Source organism: Vidua chalybeata, chromosome 32, assembly GCF_026979565.1.
Source record: "Vidua chalybeata isolate OUT-0048 chromosome 32, bVidCha1 merged haplotype, whole genome shotgun sequence".
NCBI lineage: Eukaryota > Metazoa > Chordata > Aves > Passeriformes > Viduidae > Vidua > Vidua chalybeata.
The window spans coordinates 994,173-1,012,163 of NC_071561.1; the positions used below are offsets into that span (position 1 = coordinate 994,173).

General features: G+C 64.5%; 2 protein-coding genes across 3 annotated transcripts; both read right to left on the reverse strand.

The window, feature by feature from the left end:
• Positions 1-46: 46 nt before the first annotated feature.
• Positions 47-12,673, reverse strand: OTUD5 (OTU deubiquitinase 5). 2 transcript variants are annotated; one of them, XM_053968021.1, is made up of 9 exons: positions 12,056-12,673; positions 10,786-10,879; positions 10,626-10,690; positions 9,467-9,623; positions 7,479-7,627; positions 5,757-5,942; positions 4,343-4,544; positions 2,652-2,762; positions 47-836 (listed from the first exon to the last, which is right to left on the reverse strand). In XM_053968021.1, exons 1-9 carry the CDS (start codon positions 12,620-12,622, stop codon positions 718-720), a joined length of 1,650 nt encoding a protein of 549 aa, XP_053823996.1. In that variant the 5' UTR covers positions 12,623-12,673; the 3' UTR covers positions 47-717. The 2 variants fall into 2 exon arrangements, with proteins under 2 accessions (XP_053823996.1, XP_053823997.1); XM_053968022.1 differs by having other exon boundaries at positions 10,786-10,876; positions 12,056-12,209.
• An 893-nt stretch (positions 12,674-13,566) lies between these two features.
• On the reverse strand, positions 13,567-17,342 carry LOC128801881 (3-beta-hydroxysteroid-Delta(8),Delta(7)-isomerase-like). Its single transcript, XM_053968025.1, has 5 exons — positions 17,297-17,342; positions 16,755-17,088; positions 16,018-16,054; positions 15,806-15,936; positions 13,567-14,276 (listed from the first exon to the last, which is right to left on the reverse strand). Exons 2-5 carry the CDS (start codon positions 17,068-17,070, stop codon positions 14,068-14,070), a joined length of 693 nt encoding a protein of 230 aa, XP_053824000.1. The 5' UTR covers positions 17,071-17,088; positions 17,297-17,342; the 3' UTR covers positions 13,567-14,067.
• Positions 17,343-17,991: the final 649 nt, after the last annotated feature.

Consider the following 17,991-nt stretch of genomic DNA (forward strand, 5'->3'; position numbering starts at 1 on the left):
GGGGGGAGGGGGCGGAGCCCCCCACGAACAGACGGGGCCAGGGGGCTGCTGGGCATCAGTTTAATACCGGGGTGCGGGGGGTGTGGGGGGGCAGCACCCCCGGCCGCCCCTTCCCCCCCTCTCCCCCCAGGTGCTGGTGGGGGGCTCGATACTCGGAGGGAGGGGGGAGGGGCACAGTGAGGACCCCCTCCCCCCCCCCTTTCCCATCCCCCACACAGCAGAATCCCACGGTGGGGGGAGGGGAAGGCAGAGAAGACCCTACCAAAAAAAAAACCAGCAGCCCCTCCCCCACCATCCCCCCACTCTTCCTTCCAGCTGTAATTTTGAGGAGGGGTCTTCATTTCCATCTCCATCATCTTTTCTTCTTCTCCCGCCCCCCCCCCCCCCAAAAAAAAAGCCGAGGTTCATCCGCGGCGTCCAGCGCTGTGTCCCCCTCCCCACTTTTGCCGAGGGGGTGTTTGTTTTTTTTTTTTTTTTTGCCGTCACCCCCAAAATGAGCCCCCCCCTCAGCCGGGGCCGCCACGCACCGAGAGGTCCCTGCGGTGTTTTGGTTTTTTTTTGGGGGGGGGGGCGGGGGTGTTTTGGGGGGCAGAGGGGGGGGGGTCGGCCGTGGTTTGTTTGTTTGTTTGTTTGTTTGTTTGTTTGTTTCGGGTGGGGGGGGAGGGTCCCTGGAGGGGGTGGGGGGCTTTGGGGGGGTCGCAGTCCGGGGGTTCAATATCAACTCTTGTCGGCGGCGGGGTCTCTGTGGCGCGAGGTTTTCATGGTCTCCAGGTACTCCTGCTGCGACACCGCCAGCACCGACGCCAGGATCTCGTCGTCCTCCCAGTCGTTCAGGCCTGGGCACGCGGGGAAAACACAACGTTCCCTTTCATTTCAGACAAAATGCTGGCCCACAATGATCCCCAACACCGAAAATGAACCCAAAAAAACGGTTTAAAGGCAGAAAAATGACCTTAAAATAACCCCAAAACCACCTTAAAGCCACAGAAATGGCCCTTTATCTCCCCAAAATCACCTTAAACCCATAAAAATGACCTTAAAATAACCCCAAACCACCCTAAAGCTCCTAAAAACCACCTTAATCCCATAAAAATGATCCTATATCCCCCAAAAAACCACCTTAAACACATAAAAATGACCCTAAAATGACACCAAACCACCCTAAAGCTCCTAAAAACCGCCTTAATCCCATAAAAATGATCCTATATCCCCCCAAAACCACCTTAAATACATAAAAATGACCCTAAAACAACCCAAAAACCAGCTTAAAGCCACAGAAATGACCCTTTATCTCCCCAAAATCACCTTAAACCCATAAAAATGACCTTAAAATAACCCCAAACCACCCTAAAACTCCTAAAAACTGCTTAAACATATAAAAATGACCTTAAAATAACCCAAAAAACACCTTAAACCCATAAAATGACCCTATATCCCCCAAAAACCACCTTAAACCCATAAAAATGACCCTAAAATAACCCCAAACCACCCTAAAGCTCCTAAAAACCACCTTAATCCCATAAAAATGATCCTATATCCCCCCAAAACCACCTTAAACACATAAAAATGACCCTAAAACAACCCAAAAACCACCTTAAACCCACAAAAAGGACCCTAAATCCCCCCAAGCCACCTTAAACTCACAAAAATTACTCTAAATCCCCCAAAAATGATCCTAAAACAACCCAAAAACCACTTTAAAACAACAAAAGGACCCTAAATCCCACCAAAAACTACCTAAAACCCCCCAAAACAACCCTAAATCCCCCCCAAAAACACCTTATATCCCCCAAAAATGACCCTAAATCCCCCAAAAACCATCCAAGTGACCCTAAATCCCCCCAAAATCCCCCAAAAAGGACCCTAACCCCCCCAAAAATGCCACTAACCCCCCCAGAACGCCCCTAAATCCGCCAAAAAGGACCCTAAATCCCCTCAAAACCTGCCCCTAAACCCCCCAAAAATGTCCCTAATCCCCCAAAAAAGGTCCTAACCCCCCCAAAACGCCCCTAAATCCCCTAAACCTCCCCGAAATCCCTCAAAAAGGACCCTAAATCCCCCAAAAAACATCCTAACCCCCCAAAACGCCCCTAAATCCCCTAAACCGCCCCTAAATCCCTCAAAAAGGACCCTAAATCCCCCAAAAAACATCCTAACCCCCCCAAAACGCCCCTAAATCCCCTAAACCGCCCCTAAATCCCTCAGAAAGGACCCTAAATCCCCCAAAAAACATCCTAACCCCCCAAACCGCCCCTAAATCCCCCCAAAAAGATCCTAACCCTCCCAAAACCACCCCTAAATCCCCCCAAAAACAGCCCTACATCGCCCAAAAAGGACCCTAACCCCAAAACCTGCCCCTAAACCCCCCCAAAAATGCCCTAATCCCCAAAAAAGATCCTAACCCCCCAAAAACCGCCCCTAAACCCCCCCAAAAACCTCCCCTACCCCCCCAAAAACCCGCCCCTAAATCCCCCAAAAAGGACCCTAACCCCCCAAAAGCCGCCCCTAACCCCCCCAAATTCCCCCCCGATCCCCCCAAACTCCCCCCCGATCCCCCCAAACTCCCCCCCGATCCCCCCAAATTCCCCCCGATCCCCCCAAATTCCCCCCCGATCCCCCCAAATTCCCCCCAGCCCCCCGGCCGCGCTCACCGAAGGCGGTCGGGGACATCTGCTGCATGATGGCGCGGCACTCGAGCGCGGGGTACAGCGACACCAGCGGCGGCGTGGCCCGGCCCGCGCCCCCCAGCTGGCTGCTGGTCCCTGGGGAGAGCGGGGTCAGCGACACCCCAAAAACCCCAAACCCCAAACGGGGTCAGCGACACCCCAAAAAACCCAAACGGGGTCAGCGACACCCCAAAAACCCCAAACCGGGGCAGGGACACCCCAAAAACCCCAAACCCCAAACCGGGGTCAGCGACACCCCAAAACCCCAAACCGGGGCAGGGACACCCCAAAAACCCCAAACCCCAAACCGGGGTCAGCGACACCCCAAAAACCCCAAACCGGGGCAGGGACACCCCAAAAACCCCAAACCCCAAACCGGGGTCAGCGACACCCCAAAAACCCCAAACCGGGGCAGGGACAACCCAAAAACCCAAAACGGGGTCAGCGACACCCCAAAAAACCCAAACGGGGTCAGCGACACCCCAAAAAACCCAAATCGGGGGCAGTGACACCCCAAAAACCCCAAACCCCAAACCAGGGTCAGCGACACCCCAAAACCCCAAAACTGGGTCAGCGACACCCCAAAAATTCCAAAACGGGGCAGGGACACCCCAAAAACCCAAACCGGGGTCAGCGACACCCCAAAAACCTCAAACCCCAAATGGGGTCAGCGACACCCCAAAAACCCCAAAACCGGGGCAGGGACACCCCAAAAACCCCAAAACTGAGGCAGGGACACCCCAAAAACCCCAAACCCGTCCCTATTCCCCAGTCCCATGTTGGGGTCCCAGTACCCCCCCACAGGAACTGGTTTGGGGGGCCCGGTGTGCTCCAGTTCCAGTTTGGGGGTCCCAGTATCCCCCAAATCCCAGTCTGGGCTCCCAGTGCTCCCAGTTTGGTCCCCCAGTGCCCCCAGTGCCCCCAGTTTGGTTTCCCAATGCTCCCAGTGCCCCCAGTTTGGTTTCCCAGTGCTCCCAGTGCTCCCAGTTTGGTCCCCCAGTGCTCCCAATGCTCCCAGTGCCCCCAGTTTGGTCCCCCAGTGCTCCCAGTGCTCCCAGTGCTCCCAGTGCCCCCAGTTTGGTTCCCCAGTGCTCCCAGTTCAGTCCCCCAGTGCCCCCAGTGCCCCCAGTTTGGTCCCCCAGTGCCCCCAGTGCTCCCAGTGCTCCCAGTGCTCCCAGTGCCCCCAGTTTGGTTCCCCAGTGCCCCCAGTTTGGTCCCCCAGTGCTCCCAGTGCTCCCAGTGCCCCCAGTTTGGTTCCCCAGTGCCCCCAGTTTGGTCCCCCAGTGCTCCCAGTGCTCCCAGTGCTCCCAGTGCCCCCAGTTTGGTTCCCCAGTGCTCCCAGTTCAGTCCCCCAGTGCCCCCAGTGCCCCCAGTTTGGTCCCCCAGTGCCCCCAGTGCTCCCAGTGCTCCCAGTGCTCCCAGTGCCCCCAGTTTGGTTCCCCAGTGCCCCCAGTTTGGTCCCCCAGTGCTCCCAGTGCTCCCAGTGCCCCCAGTTTGGTTCCCCAGTGCCCCCAGTTTGGTCCCCCAGTGCTCCCAGTGCTCCCAGTGCTCCCAGTGCCCCCAGTTTGGTTCCCCAGTGCTCCCAGTTCAGTCCCCCAGTGCCCCCAGTGCCCCCAGTTTGGTTTCCCAGTGCTCCCAGTGCTCCCAGTTCAGTCCCCCAGTGCCCCCAGTCCCACCTGGGGCGCAGGGCGAGGGGGGCTTTCCGGCGGGGGGGGCTCCGGGCGAGGGCGGTTTGGGGCCGGGGGTCTCGGGGTGCAGCCCGGGGTGCTCGGGGGAGGGGGCGGCGCTGCGGGGCCGCGGCGAGCGGCCACTCCACTCCTCCAGGCCACTGGCCGCGGCCGCCGTGGCCGAGCTGCACGTGGCGCTGGCCTTGCGGGGCTGTGGGGACACCAGAGTGACCAGGGAGTGACCAGAGTGACCACAGAGTGACCTCAGAGTGACCACAGAGTGACCACAGAGTGACCACGGGGGACAGCAGAGTGACCACGGGGGACAGCAGAGTGACCACAGAGTGACCACAGAGTGACCACAGAGTGACCACAGAGTGACCACGGGGGACAGCAGAGTGACCAGGGAGTGACCAGAGTGACCTCAGAGTGACCACGGGGGACACCAGAGTGACCACAGAGTGACCACAGAGTGACCACAGAGTGACCACAAAGTGACCACGGGGGACAGCAGAGTGACCACAGAGTGACCACAGAGTGACCACGGGGGACACCAGAGTGACCACAGAGTGACCACAGGGGACACCAGGGTGACCAGAGTGACCACAGGGGACAGCAGAGTGACCACAGAGTGACCACAAAGTGACCACGGGGGACAGCAGAGTGACCACAGAGTGACCACAGAGTGACCACAGAGTGACCACAAAGTGACCACGGGGGACAGCAGAGTGACCACAGAGTGACCACAGAGTGACCACGGGGGACACCAGAGTGACCACAGAGTGACCACAGGGGACACCAGGGTGACCAGAGTGACCACAGGGGACAGCAGAGTGACCACAGAGTGACCACAAAGTGACCACGGGGGACAGCAGAGTGACCACAGAGTGACCACAGAGTGACCAGAGTGACCATAGGGGACACCAGGGTGACCACAGAGTGACCACAGGACATGGGGACATGGGGACAAGAACAGGACACCGGGGTCAGCGGTCACTCCACTCCTCGAGGCCGCTGGCCGTGGCCACGGTGTGGCCGTGGGGACACCAGGGGACACTGATGGGACACCAGGGGATGGCAGGGACACCGAGGGTGACACGGGAGGTGACACCAGGACATGGCAGGGACACCGAGGGTGACACGGGAGGTGACACCAGGACATGGCAGGGACACCGAGGGTGACACGGGAGGTGACACCAGGGCATGGCAGGGACACCGAGGGTGACACGGGAGGTGACACCAGGACATGGCAGGGACACCGAGGGTGACACGGGAGGTGACACCAGGACATGGCAGGGACACCGAGGGTGACACAGGAGGTGACACCAGGACATGGCAGGGACACCGAGGGTGACACGGGAGGTGACACCAGGGCATGGCAGGGACACCGAGGGTGACACGGGAGGTGACACCAGGACCCCACCTGCCGCGCCTGCTTCTCCTGGTCGCGCAGCCACTGCAGGTAGGACTCGCGGGCCACCTGCTCCTCGATGGCCTCGTTGGTGGCCTCCCAGTCGGTGGCGCGCTTCTTGTCCTCCAGCATCTGCTGCTCGATCCACGACTCCTCCGACGTCTTGATGGCGCTCTTCATCAGGGACTGCTCCGCCAGCTGGGGACACGGCACAGGGGACATGGGGACATGGGGACACTGGGGACATCAGGGGACACGGGACATGGGGACATTGGGGACATCAGGGGACACGGGACATGGGGACATTGGGGATATTGGGGACATCAGGGGACACGGGACATGGGGACATGGGACATTGGGGACATCAGGGGACACGGGACATGGGGACATTGGGGATATTGGGGACATTGGGGACATTGGGACATGGGGACATTGGGGATATTGGGGACATCAGGGGACACGGGACATGGGGACATGGGGACATTGGGGACATCAGGGGACACGGGACATGGGGACATGGGACATTGGGGACATCAGGGGACACGGGACATGGGGACATTGGGGATATTGGGGACATTGGGGACATTGGGGACATTGGGACATGGGGACATTGGGGATATTGGGGACATTGGGGACACTGGGGACACGGGGACATGGGACATTGGGGACATGGGGACATTGGGGACATGGGGACATTGGGGACATTGGGGACACGGGGACATTGGGGACATTGGGGACATTGGGGACATTGGGGACATTGGGGACACGGGGACATTGGGGACATTGGGGACACGGGGACATTGGGGACATTGGGGACATTGGGGACACGGGGACACTGGGGACACGGGCGCGGTCAGGGGACACAGGGACATTGGGGACATGGGGACATTGGGGACACGGGACACTGGGGACATGGGGACATGGGACACTGTGAGGGGACAGGGGACATGGGGACATGAGGAGACAGGAGGGACATTGGGGACACGGGACACCTTGACGTGAGGGGACATTGGGGACATGGGGACACCGGGGACACAGGGACGTGAGGGGTCGCTGTGGGACACTGGGGACACACAGGGGACACCATGGGACATGCAGGGGTCCCATCCCCAAATCAGAGTCCCCCCCCCCCAAAATGGGGGTCCCACCCCCCAAATCAGAATCCCCAAAGTTGGGGTCCCATCCCCAAATCAGATTCCCCACCCCCCAAATTCGAGGTCCCACCCCCCAAACTCGAGGTTCCACCCCCAAATCAGAATCCCCAGACCCCAAACTGGGGGTCCCACACCCCAAATTTGAGGTCCCACCCCACAAATTCGAGGTCCCACCCCCCAAACTGGGGGTCCCACCCCCCAAATCAGACTCCCCACCCCCCAAATTCGAGGCCCCACACCCCAAACTCGAGGTCCCACCCCCCAAATCAGACTCCCCAGACCCCAAACTGGGGGTCCCACACCCCAAACTCGAGGTCCCACCCCCCAAATCAGAATCCCCAGACCCCAAACTGGGGGTCCCACACCCCAAATTCGGGTTCCCACCCCCCAAATCAGACTCCCCAGACCCCAAACTGGGGGTCCCACACCCCAAATTCGGGTTCCCACCCCCTAAATCAGAATCCCCAGACCCCAAACTGGGGGTCCCACACCCCAAATTCGGGTTCCCTCCCCCCAAATCAGACTCCCCACCCCCCAAATTCGGGGTGCCCCCCCCCCCAAAGCCGGGGTGCCCCCGTACCCCCGGTTTGAAGGAGGGCAGCCCCAGCCCCACGCCGATGGTCGCCTTGTTGGGGTTCACCACGGAGTTGTAGTGGATGTTGCGGTGGTAGCTGACCCGGATGGGCTCGTCCTCGTTGTGCTGGATCCCGTGGAACGTGTTGATGGGCTCTGGGGGACCCCAAAATCCACGTGGGACCCCCGAAATCCAGATGGGACCCCCGAAAATGGAGATGGGACCCCCAAAAATCCAGATGGGTTCCTCAAAAAGTGACTGGGATCCCTGAAAATCCAGCTGGGATCTCCAATGTGTTGATGGGCTCTGGGGGACCCCAAGATCCAGCTGGGATCTCCAAAAATCCAGATGGGATCCAAAAAAATCCAGATGGGATCCAAAAAATCCAGATGGGATCCCCAAAAAACAGCTGGGATCTCCAAAAATCCAGATGGGATCCAAAAAAATCCAGCTGGGATCCCAAAAATCCAGATGGGACCCCCGAAAATGGAGATGGGATCCCAAAAATCCAGATGGGATCCCCGAAATCCAGCTGGGATCTCCAAAAATCCAGATGGGATCCAAAAAAATCTAGATGGGATCCCAAAAATCCAGATGGAATCCCCGAAAAACAGCTGGGATCTCCAAAAATCCAGATGGGATCCCAAAAACTGACTGGGATCCCTGAAAATCCAGCTGGGATCTCCAACGTGCTGATGGGCTCTGGGGGACCCCAAAATCCAGCTGGGACCCCAAAAATCTAGATGGGATCCAAAAAAATCCAGCTGGAAGCCTCAAAAACCAGCTGGGACCCCGAAATCCAGCTGGGATTCCTAAGAATGGCCGGGATCTCCAAAGATCCAGCTGGGAGCAAATAAAATGGGATCCCCAAATGGCAGCAGGGATCCCCAAAAACCAGACAGGATTCCAAAAACACCTGGGACACCCAAAAATCCCGCTGGGATCCCCAAAAAATCAGCTGGGACCCCCAAAATGGCACCTGGGACCCCTCCCCAGTGCTCCCAGTGCCCGGGTGCCCCCTGCCCAGTGCCTGGGTGACCGTCTCCCAGTGCTCCCAGTTCCCCTGGGACCCCTGCCCAGTGCTCCCAGTGCCCAGGTGACCCTTTCCCAGTGCTCCCAGTTCCCCTGGGACCCCTGCCCAGTGCTCCCAGTGCCCGGGTGACCCTTTCCCAGTGCTCCCAGTTCCCCTAGGACCCCTGCCCAGTGCTCCCAGTGCCCGGGTGCCCCTCTCCCAGTGCTCCCAGTTCCCCTGGGCCCTCTGCCCAGCGCTCCCAGTGCCCAGGTGCCCCCTGCCCAGTGCTCCCAGTTCCCCTGGGACCCCTGCCCATTACTCCCAGTTCCTCAGTGCCCCCTGCCCAGTGCTCCCAGTTCCCCTGGGCCCCCTGCCCAGCGCTCCCAGTGCCCATGGGACCCCTCCCCAGTGCTCCCAGTTCCTCAGTGCCCCCTGCCCAGTGCTCCCAGTGCCCGGGTGCCCCTCTCCCAGTGCTCCCAGTTCCCCTGGGCCCTCTGCCCAGCGCTCCCAGTGCCCAGGTGCCCCCTGCCCAGTGCTCCCAGTTCCCCTGGGACCCCTGCCCTTTGCTCCCAGTGCCCGGGTGACCCTCTCCCAGTGCTCCCAGTGCCCGGGTGCCCCCTGCCCAGTGCCCGGGTGACCGTCTCCCAGTGCTCCCAGTTCCCCTGGGACCCTCTCCCAGTGCTCCCAGTTCCTCAGTGCCCCCTGCCCAGTGCTCCCAGTTCCCCTGGGACCCCTGCCCATTACTCCCAGTTCCTCAGTGCCCCCTGCCCAGTGCTCCCAGTTCCCCTGGGACCCCTGCCCAGTGCTCCCAGTTCCCCTGGGACCCCTGCCCAGTGCTCCCAGTGCCCGGGTGCCCCTTTCCCAGTGCTCCCAGTGCCCGGGTGCCCCCTGCCCAGTGCTCCCAGTGCCCGGGTGCCCCCTGCCCAGTGCTCCCAGTTCCCCTGGGCCCCCTGCCCAGCGCTCCCAGTGCCCGGGCACGCACCAGTGCCGTACTGGTAGACCTCGACGGGCCGGTTGTACATCTCGGCCATGGCCTGCATCTCGATGTGGTTCCCGTGGCACGTGCTCTTGCGCTTGCGGTTGATGTAGGTGGTGAAATCCTCCGTGACGTAGTTGGAGAAGTAATCGGCGTTCTTCATCTGGGGACACAGGGACACCATGGGGACATGGGGACATGGGGACAGCTGGGGACACGGGGACACCATGGGGACACCATGGGGACACGGAGACACGGGGACACCATGGGGACACGGGGACATGGGGACACCATGGGGACACGGGGACATGGGGACAGCTGGGGACACGGGGACACCATGGGGACATGGGGACAGCATGGGGACAGCATGGGGACAGCATGGGGACATGGGGACATGGGGACACGGGGACACCATGGGGACATGGGGACAGCATAGGGACATGGGGACAGCATGGGGACATGGGGACAGCATAGGGACATGGGGACATGGGGACAGCATGGGGACATGGGGACATGGGGACATGGGGACACCATGGGGACATGGGGACAGCATGGGGACATGGGGACACAGGGACATGGGGACACCATGGGGACACGGGGACAGCATGGGGACACAGGGACACCATGGGGACACAGGGACATGGGGACAGCATGGGGACATGGGGACACCATGGGGACATGGGGACAGCATGGGGACACAGGGACAGCTGGGGACACGGGGATACAGGGACAGGATGGGGACACAGGGACACGGGGACAGCTGGGGACAGTTGGGGACGCGCACAGCACCACAGGGGACACTGGGGACAGGAGTGGGGGAGCCCTGGGGACACTGGAGGAGGGGGGAGGGAACAGCAGCCTGCTGCCCCCAGGGCTCGGAGCACCCTCCCAGTGCCCCCCAGTCCCTCCCAGTCCATCCCAGTCCATCCCAGTGCCCTCCCAGTCCATCCCAGTCCATCCCAGTGCTATCCCAGTGCCCCCCAGTGCCCTCCCAGTGCCCCCCAGTCCATCCCAGTGCTATCCCAGTCCATCCCAGTCCATCCCAGTCCCTCCCAGTCCATCCCAGTCCATCCCAGTGCTATCCCAGTCCATCCCAGTCCCTCCCAGTCCATCCCAGTCCCTCCCAGTCCATCCCAGTGCCCCCCAGTGCCCCCCAGTGCCTCACCAGGTAGTCCATGCAGTGCTTCCTCACCACCTCGTGCATGTCCTGGTCTCCGTACACCTGATCAGCTGAGGGAGGGGACACGCAGGTGACAGTGGGGGGGGTGTGGGGGGGGGCTCTGGGGGGATTTTTTGGGGGGATTTTGGGCATTTTTGGGGCTCACCCACGGCCCGGAACAGACAGGCCCCGTCCTCCTTCATGCGCTTGATGATGAAGCCTTTCTTCTCCCGCAGAGCCTTCTCGAACCGGTGCTCCTGCTGGAGACACAGCCGGGCTCGGGGGGGTCCCGGGGGTCCCGGGGGTGCCTGGGGGGGGCTTGGGGGTCCCCAGGGTCATTTTGGGGGGGGGTATGAGACAGGGAGAGCTGATGGAGCCAAAGGGGATGAGGGGTGGGGGTCACTGAGGGGGGGGAAAGGGGAGGTTCAGGGGGGTTCTTGGGGTCCTTCAGGGACTTGGGGGGTGCGGGGAGGGGTCCCGGGGGTCCCGGGGGTGCCTGGGGGGGTCCTGGGGGTCCCCAGGGTCATTTTGGGGGGGTATGGGATGGGGGAGCTGATGGAGCCGCAGGGGATGAGGGGTGGGGGTCACAAAGGGAGAAAAAAGGGGGAGTTCGGGGGGGGAGGGGGTTCTTGGGAGACTTGGGGGGTTCCTGGGGGGTTGTGGGGGCCCTTCAGGGACTTGGGGGGTCCAGGGGGGTCCTGGGGGTCCCCCGGGTCATTGGGGGGGGGCATGAGACAGGGAGAGCTGATGGAGCCACAGGGGATGAGGGGTGGGGTCACAAAGGGGGGAATGGGGAGAAAAAAGGGGGGGCTCAGGGGGGTTCTTGGGGCTGGGGGGGTTCTTCAGGAACTTGGGGGGTCCTGGGGGGGCTTGGGGGGGTCAGAAAGGGGGAGGGGGGGATCCGGGGGTGTCACCAAGAGGGGACACCAGGGAATGGTGGGGGGGGGGGGATCCCAGGGCAGCAGGGAAAAAGGGGGGGGGGGGGGGGGGGCTGGGAAAACTTGGGGGGGCAGAGAAGGGTCCCAAAATGGGGGAGCGAAAGCGGCGACAACTTGGGGACAGAGAGCGGCAAAAAGGGGACGACGACGACGACGCGACAACGTCGGGGACACCGAACCCCCGGTGTGGCCCCGGTATCTCCCGGTGTTCCCAGATGTCACCCAGTCCCCCCCCGGTGTCCCCGGTGTCCCCCTGGTGCTCCCTGATGTCCCCCCCGGTGTCCCGCCAGGTCCTCCCCGGTATCTCCCGGTGTCCCCGCGCTGTCCCTGCTCCTCCCCGGTCCCCCCGGTGTCCCCCTGATGTCACCCAGTGTCCCCCCGGTATCTCCCGGTGTCCCCAGATGCCCCCGCGCTGTCCCCTCAGTCCCCTCCGGTGTCCCCTCGCTGTCCCCGGTGTCCCCCCCGGTGTCCCCCCGGTCCCCCCCGGTGTCCCCGCACCTGCTCGGCCGTGGCCGGGTCCATCTCCACCCTGCCGGCCTCGTACTCATCCTCGCTGTTGTAGCCTCCTCCCGCCTCGTCGGGCCCGGGGCTGCCGCAGGCGGGGCCCAGCCCCATCCCCAGCCCGATCCCGCCGGGGCCCGACCCCGCGGGGCCCCCGCTGGGCCCGGCCCCGCCGCGCCGCCGCCGCTTGCTGTGCCCGGGGCCGCCGCCGCCGCCGCCGCCGCAGCCGGGCCCGCGGGGCTCGGGCAGCCCCAGCGCCGCCGCCTCCAGCCCCAGCAGCGCCGCGGGGCCGTCGGCGGAGCCGGGCCCGCCGTTACCGGGGCCGCCGGGCCCGGCGGGCGGGGGGGACCCGGCGGCTCCGGGCAGCCCGGCCCAGCCCCGCAGCGGCGGCGGCGGCGAGGCGCGAGGCCGCGGCCCCCCCACGCCGGGGCCGCCGGGTTCGCCGACGCCTCCGGGGCCTCGCTCGGGCCCCGCGTCCGCTCCGCGCTCGGGCCCCGCGTCCGGGCCGGAATCGCCATCGCCGTCGGGCGCCGGTACCGGCTTCTTCTTCGGGAGGATCGTCATGGCGGGGCGCGCATGGGGCGGGGGGGGCGGCGCGGGGCTCGGGGCGGGCCGGGGGGCGGCGGCGGCGCGCGGGGGGCGGGGGGGCCGCGGGCGGGGGGCGCTGGGGCCCCCCCGGCGCTGAGGGGCCGCGGGCGCTGCGGCCGCCGGGGCCGTGTCAACATCAACAGCCGCGACCTCCGACCCCGCGCGCGCTTCCGCCTCGCCCGCGCCGCGCCGCGCCATTGGCCGGCGGAGGAGGCGGCGCGCCCTGATTGGCCCGGAGGGCGGCGGAAGTCCCGCCTTTCCTCCCTCCGCCTCCGGGGAGGGGAGGCGGGATGGGGGTTGCCATGGTGACGGCGGGGGAGAGCGGGGATTGGGTGAGGCGGGCAGGGAGGGAGGTGATTGGTTGGTTTTGGGGGAGGGAGGTGAAGGGGGAGAGAGATGATTGGCTGGCGGAGGTGCCGGTTGAGCGGAGAGGGGCGGGGCGGCTCGAAGTAAACGTGAGCGCTGATTGGGTGGCGGAAGGCCAATCATCGGTGGGCGGGAGCAGCGAGGAGACGCCAAGTGCTGATTGGCGTGATCCTTAGCTCCGCCCACGTCGCCCTCTTATTGGCTACAACAAGCGACCTAATTTCCTATTGGCTCAGGCTCGGCGGGGGCGGAGCCCAGATGAGATCCCGCCCCTCTGGTAACCCCACCCCTCACATGTCAATCTCCCGCAAACCCCGCCCCTTCCCCGCCCTCCCACGTGGTCCAATCCCCCAAAAACTCCTCAGTACCCCCCAAAATCCCCCAGGACCCCCCAAAACCCGGCAGGACTCCCTCAAAACTCACCAGGACCCCCCAAAAACTCCTCAGTGCTCTCCAAAACCCCCCAGGACCCCCCCCCAAATCCCTCCAGGACCCCCAAAATCCCCCAGGACCCCTCCAAGCCCCCCAGGCCCCCCCAAAAGCAGACCCTGAGCTCCATTTCCATCTCCTTTATTAAAACCCATCCCTGCCCCCCAGGAACGAGGGACGTTCCCACGGCGCACCCCCAAAAACGTGGGGGGGACCCCCAAAAATGAGGGGGGGACCCCGAGAATGAAGCTGAGACCCCCCCCAAATCGAGGGGGGGGGACCCCATGGGGAACACGGGGGGGGGGGGCTCCAACCGCTCTCCCTGAGCTTTTGAGGGGGGGGTCCCAAAATTCACCTCCAGGAGCCTCCTGGTGCTGAACCCTCCCTCGGCGGGGGGGGGGTCCCTTGGGCTGGGGGGGGGTCCTTCAGTCTGGGGGGGTCTCTGGGGGGATCCCTCAGCCCCGGGGGGGTCTCTCAGCCCAGGGGGGATCCCTCATCCCGGGGGTCCCTCCCCTCAGTGGGTTTTGTGGCGGGGCCGGTCGTGGGGGGGGGGGGGTCTCTCATCCCGGGGGGATTTTTTGGGGGGCTCCCTCATGCCGGGGGCGTTTTTGGGGGGGTCCCTGCCCTCAGTGGGCCTTGTGGCGGGGCCGGTCGTGGCCGCGCTGGGCCGTGGCCAGCTGGTGGCCGGCGTCCAGCAGCAGCAGGCCGGGCACGAGCAGCCAGAGCGCGTTGAGCCCCACGAAGTAACCCCAGAAATAAAGGGGGTGCGGGTCGCTGTGCGCCCAGCCCGCCCGCGCCGCCGTGGCGAAGTACAGCACGTCACCGTAGAGCTGGCCTGCGGCGGCACGGGGACTCAGGGCACGGGCACGGGGATGGGCACGGGGACGGGGACGGGGATGGGGACGGGGACGGGGATGGGGACAGGGACAGTCAGGGCACGGGCACGGGCACAGGGACGGGGATGGGGACGGGACAGGGATGGGGACAGGGATGGGGACAGGGACAGGGATGGGGACGGGGACAGGGATGGGGACGGGGACAGGGATGGGACGGGGACAGTCGGCACGGGGATGGGGACGGGGACAGGGATGGTCAGGGCACGGAGACGGGCACAGGGACGGGGACGGGGACGGGGACGGGGACAGGGATGGGGACAGTCAGGGCACGGGGACAGGACAGGGACAGTCAGGGCATGGGGACGGGGACAGGGATGGGGACAGGGACGGGACAGGGACAGTCAGGGAACGGGGACGGGGACGGGAATGGGGACAGGGACAGTCAGGGCACGGGCACGGGGACAGTCAGGGGATGGGGACGGGCACGGAGACAGCCTGGGGACAGGGACAGGGATGGGGACAGGGACAGCCTGGGGACGGGGACATTCAGGGCATGGGCACGGGCACGGGCACGGGGATGGGGACACAGACAGGCACAGGGATGGGGACAGGGCACGGGCACGGGGATGGGGACAGTCACAGGGACAGCCTGGGGACGGGAACAGTGGACAGAGACAGCGACAGGGACAGCCTGGGGACAGGGATGGGGACAGGGACAGGGACAGGGGACAGGGATGGGGACAGTCAAGGGACAAGGACAGCCTAGGGACAGGGGAGGGTTGGGGGCACAGGGACATTCAGGGGGGTGGGGACAGTCAGGGGATAGGGACGGGGACAGGGGAGGGTCAGGGGGACAGGGACAGCCTGAGGGGGACAGGGACAGGCCAGGGGGGCATGGGGACACTGATGACACTGGGATGAGGACACTGGGGACAAGGGGACACTGGGATGGTGGCACCAGTGACACTGGGATGGTGGCACTGGTGATACCAGTGACACGGGTGACACGGTGACACGGGGACAGGGGGATGGTGGCACGGGTGACATGGGTGACATGGGTGACACGGTGACACGGTGACACTGGGACAGGGGGATGGTGACAAAGGTGACACGGGGACACGAGGACAGGGGGATGGTGACACGGGGACAGGGGGATGGTGACACGGGGACAGGGGGATGGTGACACGGGGACAGGGGGATGGTGACACGGGTGACACAGGTTACATGGGTGACACGGGGACAGGGGGATGGTGACACGGGTGACACAGGTTACATGGGTGACACGGGGACAGGGGGATGGTGGCACGGGTGACACAGGTTACATGGGTGACACGGGGACAGGGGGACAGGGGGATGGTGGCACGGGTGACACAGGTTACATGGGTGACACGGGGACAGGGGGATGGTGGCACGGGTGACATGGGTGACATGGTGACACGGGGACACGGGGACAGGGGGATGGTGACACGGGGACAGGGGGATGGTGACACGGGGACACGGTGACACGGTGACACGGGGACAGGCCTACCCAGGGACACGACGAGCTGCAGGATGAACCGCGCCGGGTGCTGCCGCAGGAGGGCGAGGAAGGTGAGGAAGCTCAGGGGACCCCAGGCCCAGGCTGTCACCGTCTCCATGGCAACCGTGAAGTCATCGCTCCTGCCAGGGGACACCGGAGCGGGCGGGGTCACCCGGGGACACCGGGGACACGGCCACCCCCTCCCCGTGTCCCCAACTCACGTCATGTAGCGGCTGTCGGCCTTGGCGTATTCCTTCCCTGGCGATTTGGGGAGGGGTCACCGGGGGGGCGGGGGACCCCCACACCCCCCTGGGGACCCCCAGCACCCGCTGTCCCCCTGCCCACGTGACCAGGGACCCCTCAGATGCCCCTGGGACCCCTCCCCTCGTGCCCTGGGACCCCTCAAATGCCCCAAAGACCCCTCCTCAAATGCCCAGTGCCCCTCCAGTGTACTCTGATGCCCTTGGGACCCCTCCCCACGTGCTCAGGGACCCCTCAGATGCCCCAAAGACCCCTCCCCACATATCCAGGGAACCTTCAGGGCCCTCTGATGCCCTAGAGACCCCTCCCCATATATACAGGGAACCTTCAGAGCCCCCTGATATCCCAGGGACCCCTCACTACGTGCCCAGAGACCCCTCAGATGCCCCTGGGACCCCCTCCCCACATTTCCAGTGCCCCCTGATGCCCTTGAGACCCCTCCCACGCGCTCAGGGACCCCTCAGATGCCCTTGGGACCCCTCCCTACGTGCTCAGGGACCCCTCAGATGCCCCAAAGACCCCTCCCCACATGCCCGGGGAACCTTCAGGACCCCCTGCTACCCCCTGAGACCCCTCCCCACGCACCCAATCCCCCTCCAGTGCTCTCCGCTGCCCTGCGGACCCCTCCCCAAAGCCCCCCGCCAAGAAGCCAGCCCCCCCCCCCGCGGGTGCCCCGGGGACCCCCGGCGGTGCTCACAGACTTCGGCCAGCAGCCCGGTGTCGGCGGGCAGCTCGCGGTGCCGGAGGCTGAAGTAGCCCTCCAGGACGCCATGGATGCCGGCGCACAGCAGGAACCAGCCCAGGACCAGCCGGCGGGCGGGGCTCCGCCTGGCCCCGCCCTTCGCCCCGCCCTTCGCCCCGCCCCCGGCCCCGCCCAGGGCCCAGCCCAGCGCCAGCAGCGCCGCCGACGCCGCCGCCACCGCGCCTGCGCACTGCCAGCCGGGCCGCGCGCCCGCCACGTAACCCGGCAACGCCAGCGCGCGCGGCCAATAGGGATGCGCGCTCGTCTCCATGGCAACAGCGCCGCCGCCCTGCGGGAGTGCGTGAGGGGAGGGCGGAAGTGAGCGCGGCACCGCGAGGCCCGGACGGAGAACGGGGAGCGGGGAACGGCGGCGCCGCCCGCCCGCGCCTCCCCGCGGCTCCCCCGCGCTCCCCCGGCACCGCGCGGGGCCTCCCCCGCCCGCCGCGGGCGCGGATCCCGCGGAGCCCCGGCCCGGCCGCGGCCCCGGCCCCGCTCACCTCAGCCGCTCTCGCGCCGCTCCCGCCGCCGCCGCCGCGCGCCGCGCCTCGCCCCGCCCCCCCCACCGCCCCCGCGGCCAATAGGAGCGCGCCGTCTCAAGGCCGGCCAATAGGGGAGCGCCCCGCCCGCCTCTGCCCGCCGCTGATTGGCCGCGCCCGCCGCTGGGGAGATGTGGGGCCAGGGGGCGTGGCTATGTGTGGTGGGCGTGGCCTTGTTTGGGGCCTTGTGATGTTTCTGCTCCGCCCCAAGGGGCGTGGCATCGCATCAAAGTGGGCGTGGCTTTAGTGCTCTTCTATTGGGGGGCCACAAAGACCCCACCCCAAATTATTTAGGGACCCCAAAGACCCCCCCCAAAATTCTACAGGGGCCTCAAGGATTCCCCCCCTAAATTATTAAGGACCCCCCAAGGACCCCCCGCAATTAATTAGGGACCCTAAGGACCCCAGCAAAATTATTTAAGGACCCCAAAGACCCCCCCCAAAATTATATTACCCCCCCACCAAAGTAATTAGGGACCCCGAGGACCCCGCCCCAAATTATATTAATTAGGGACCCCGATTAATTAGGGACCCCAAGGACACCCCCAAAATTCTATAAGGGCGCTAAGGACCCTCCCCCCCGATTATGAAAGGACCCCCCAAAGACCCCACCCCAAAATTCTACAGGGGCCACAAAGACCCCCCCCAATTAATTA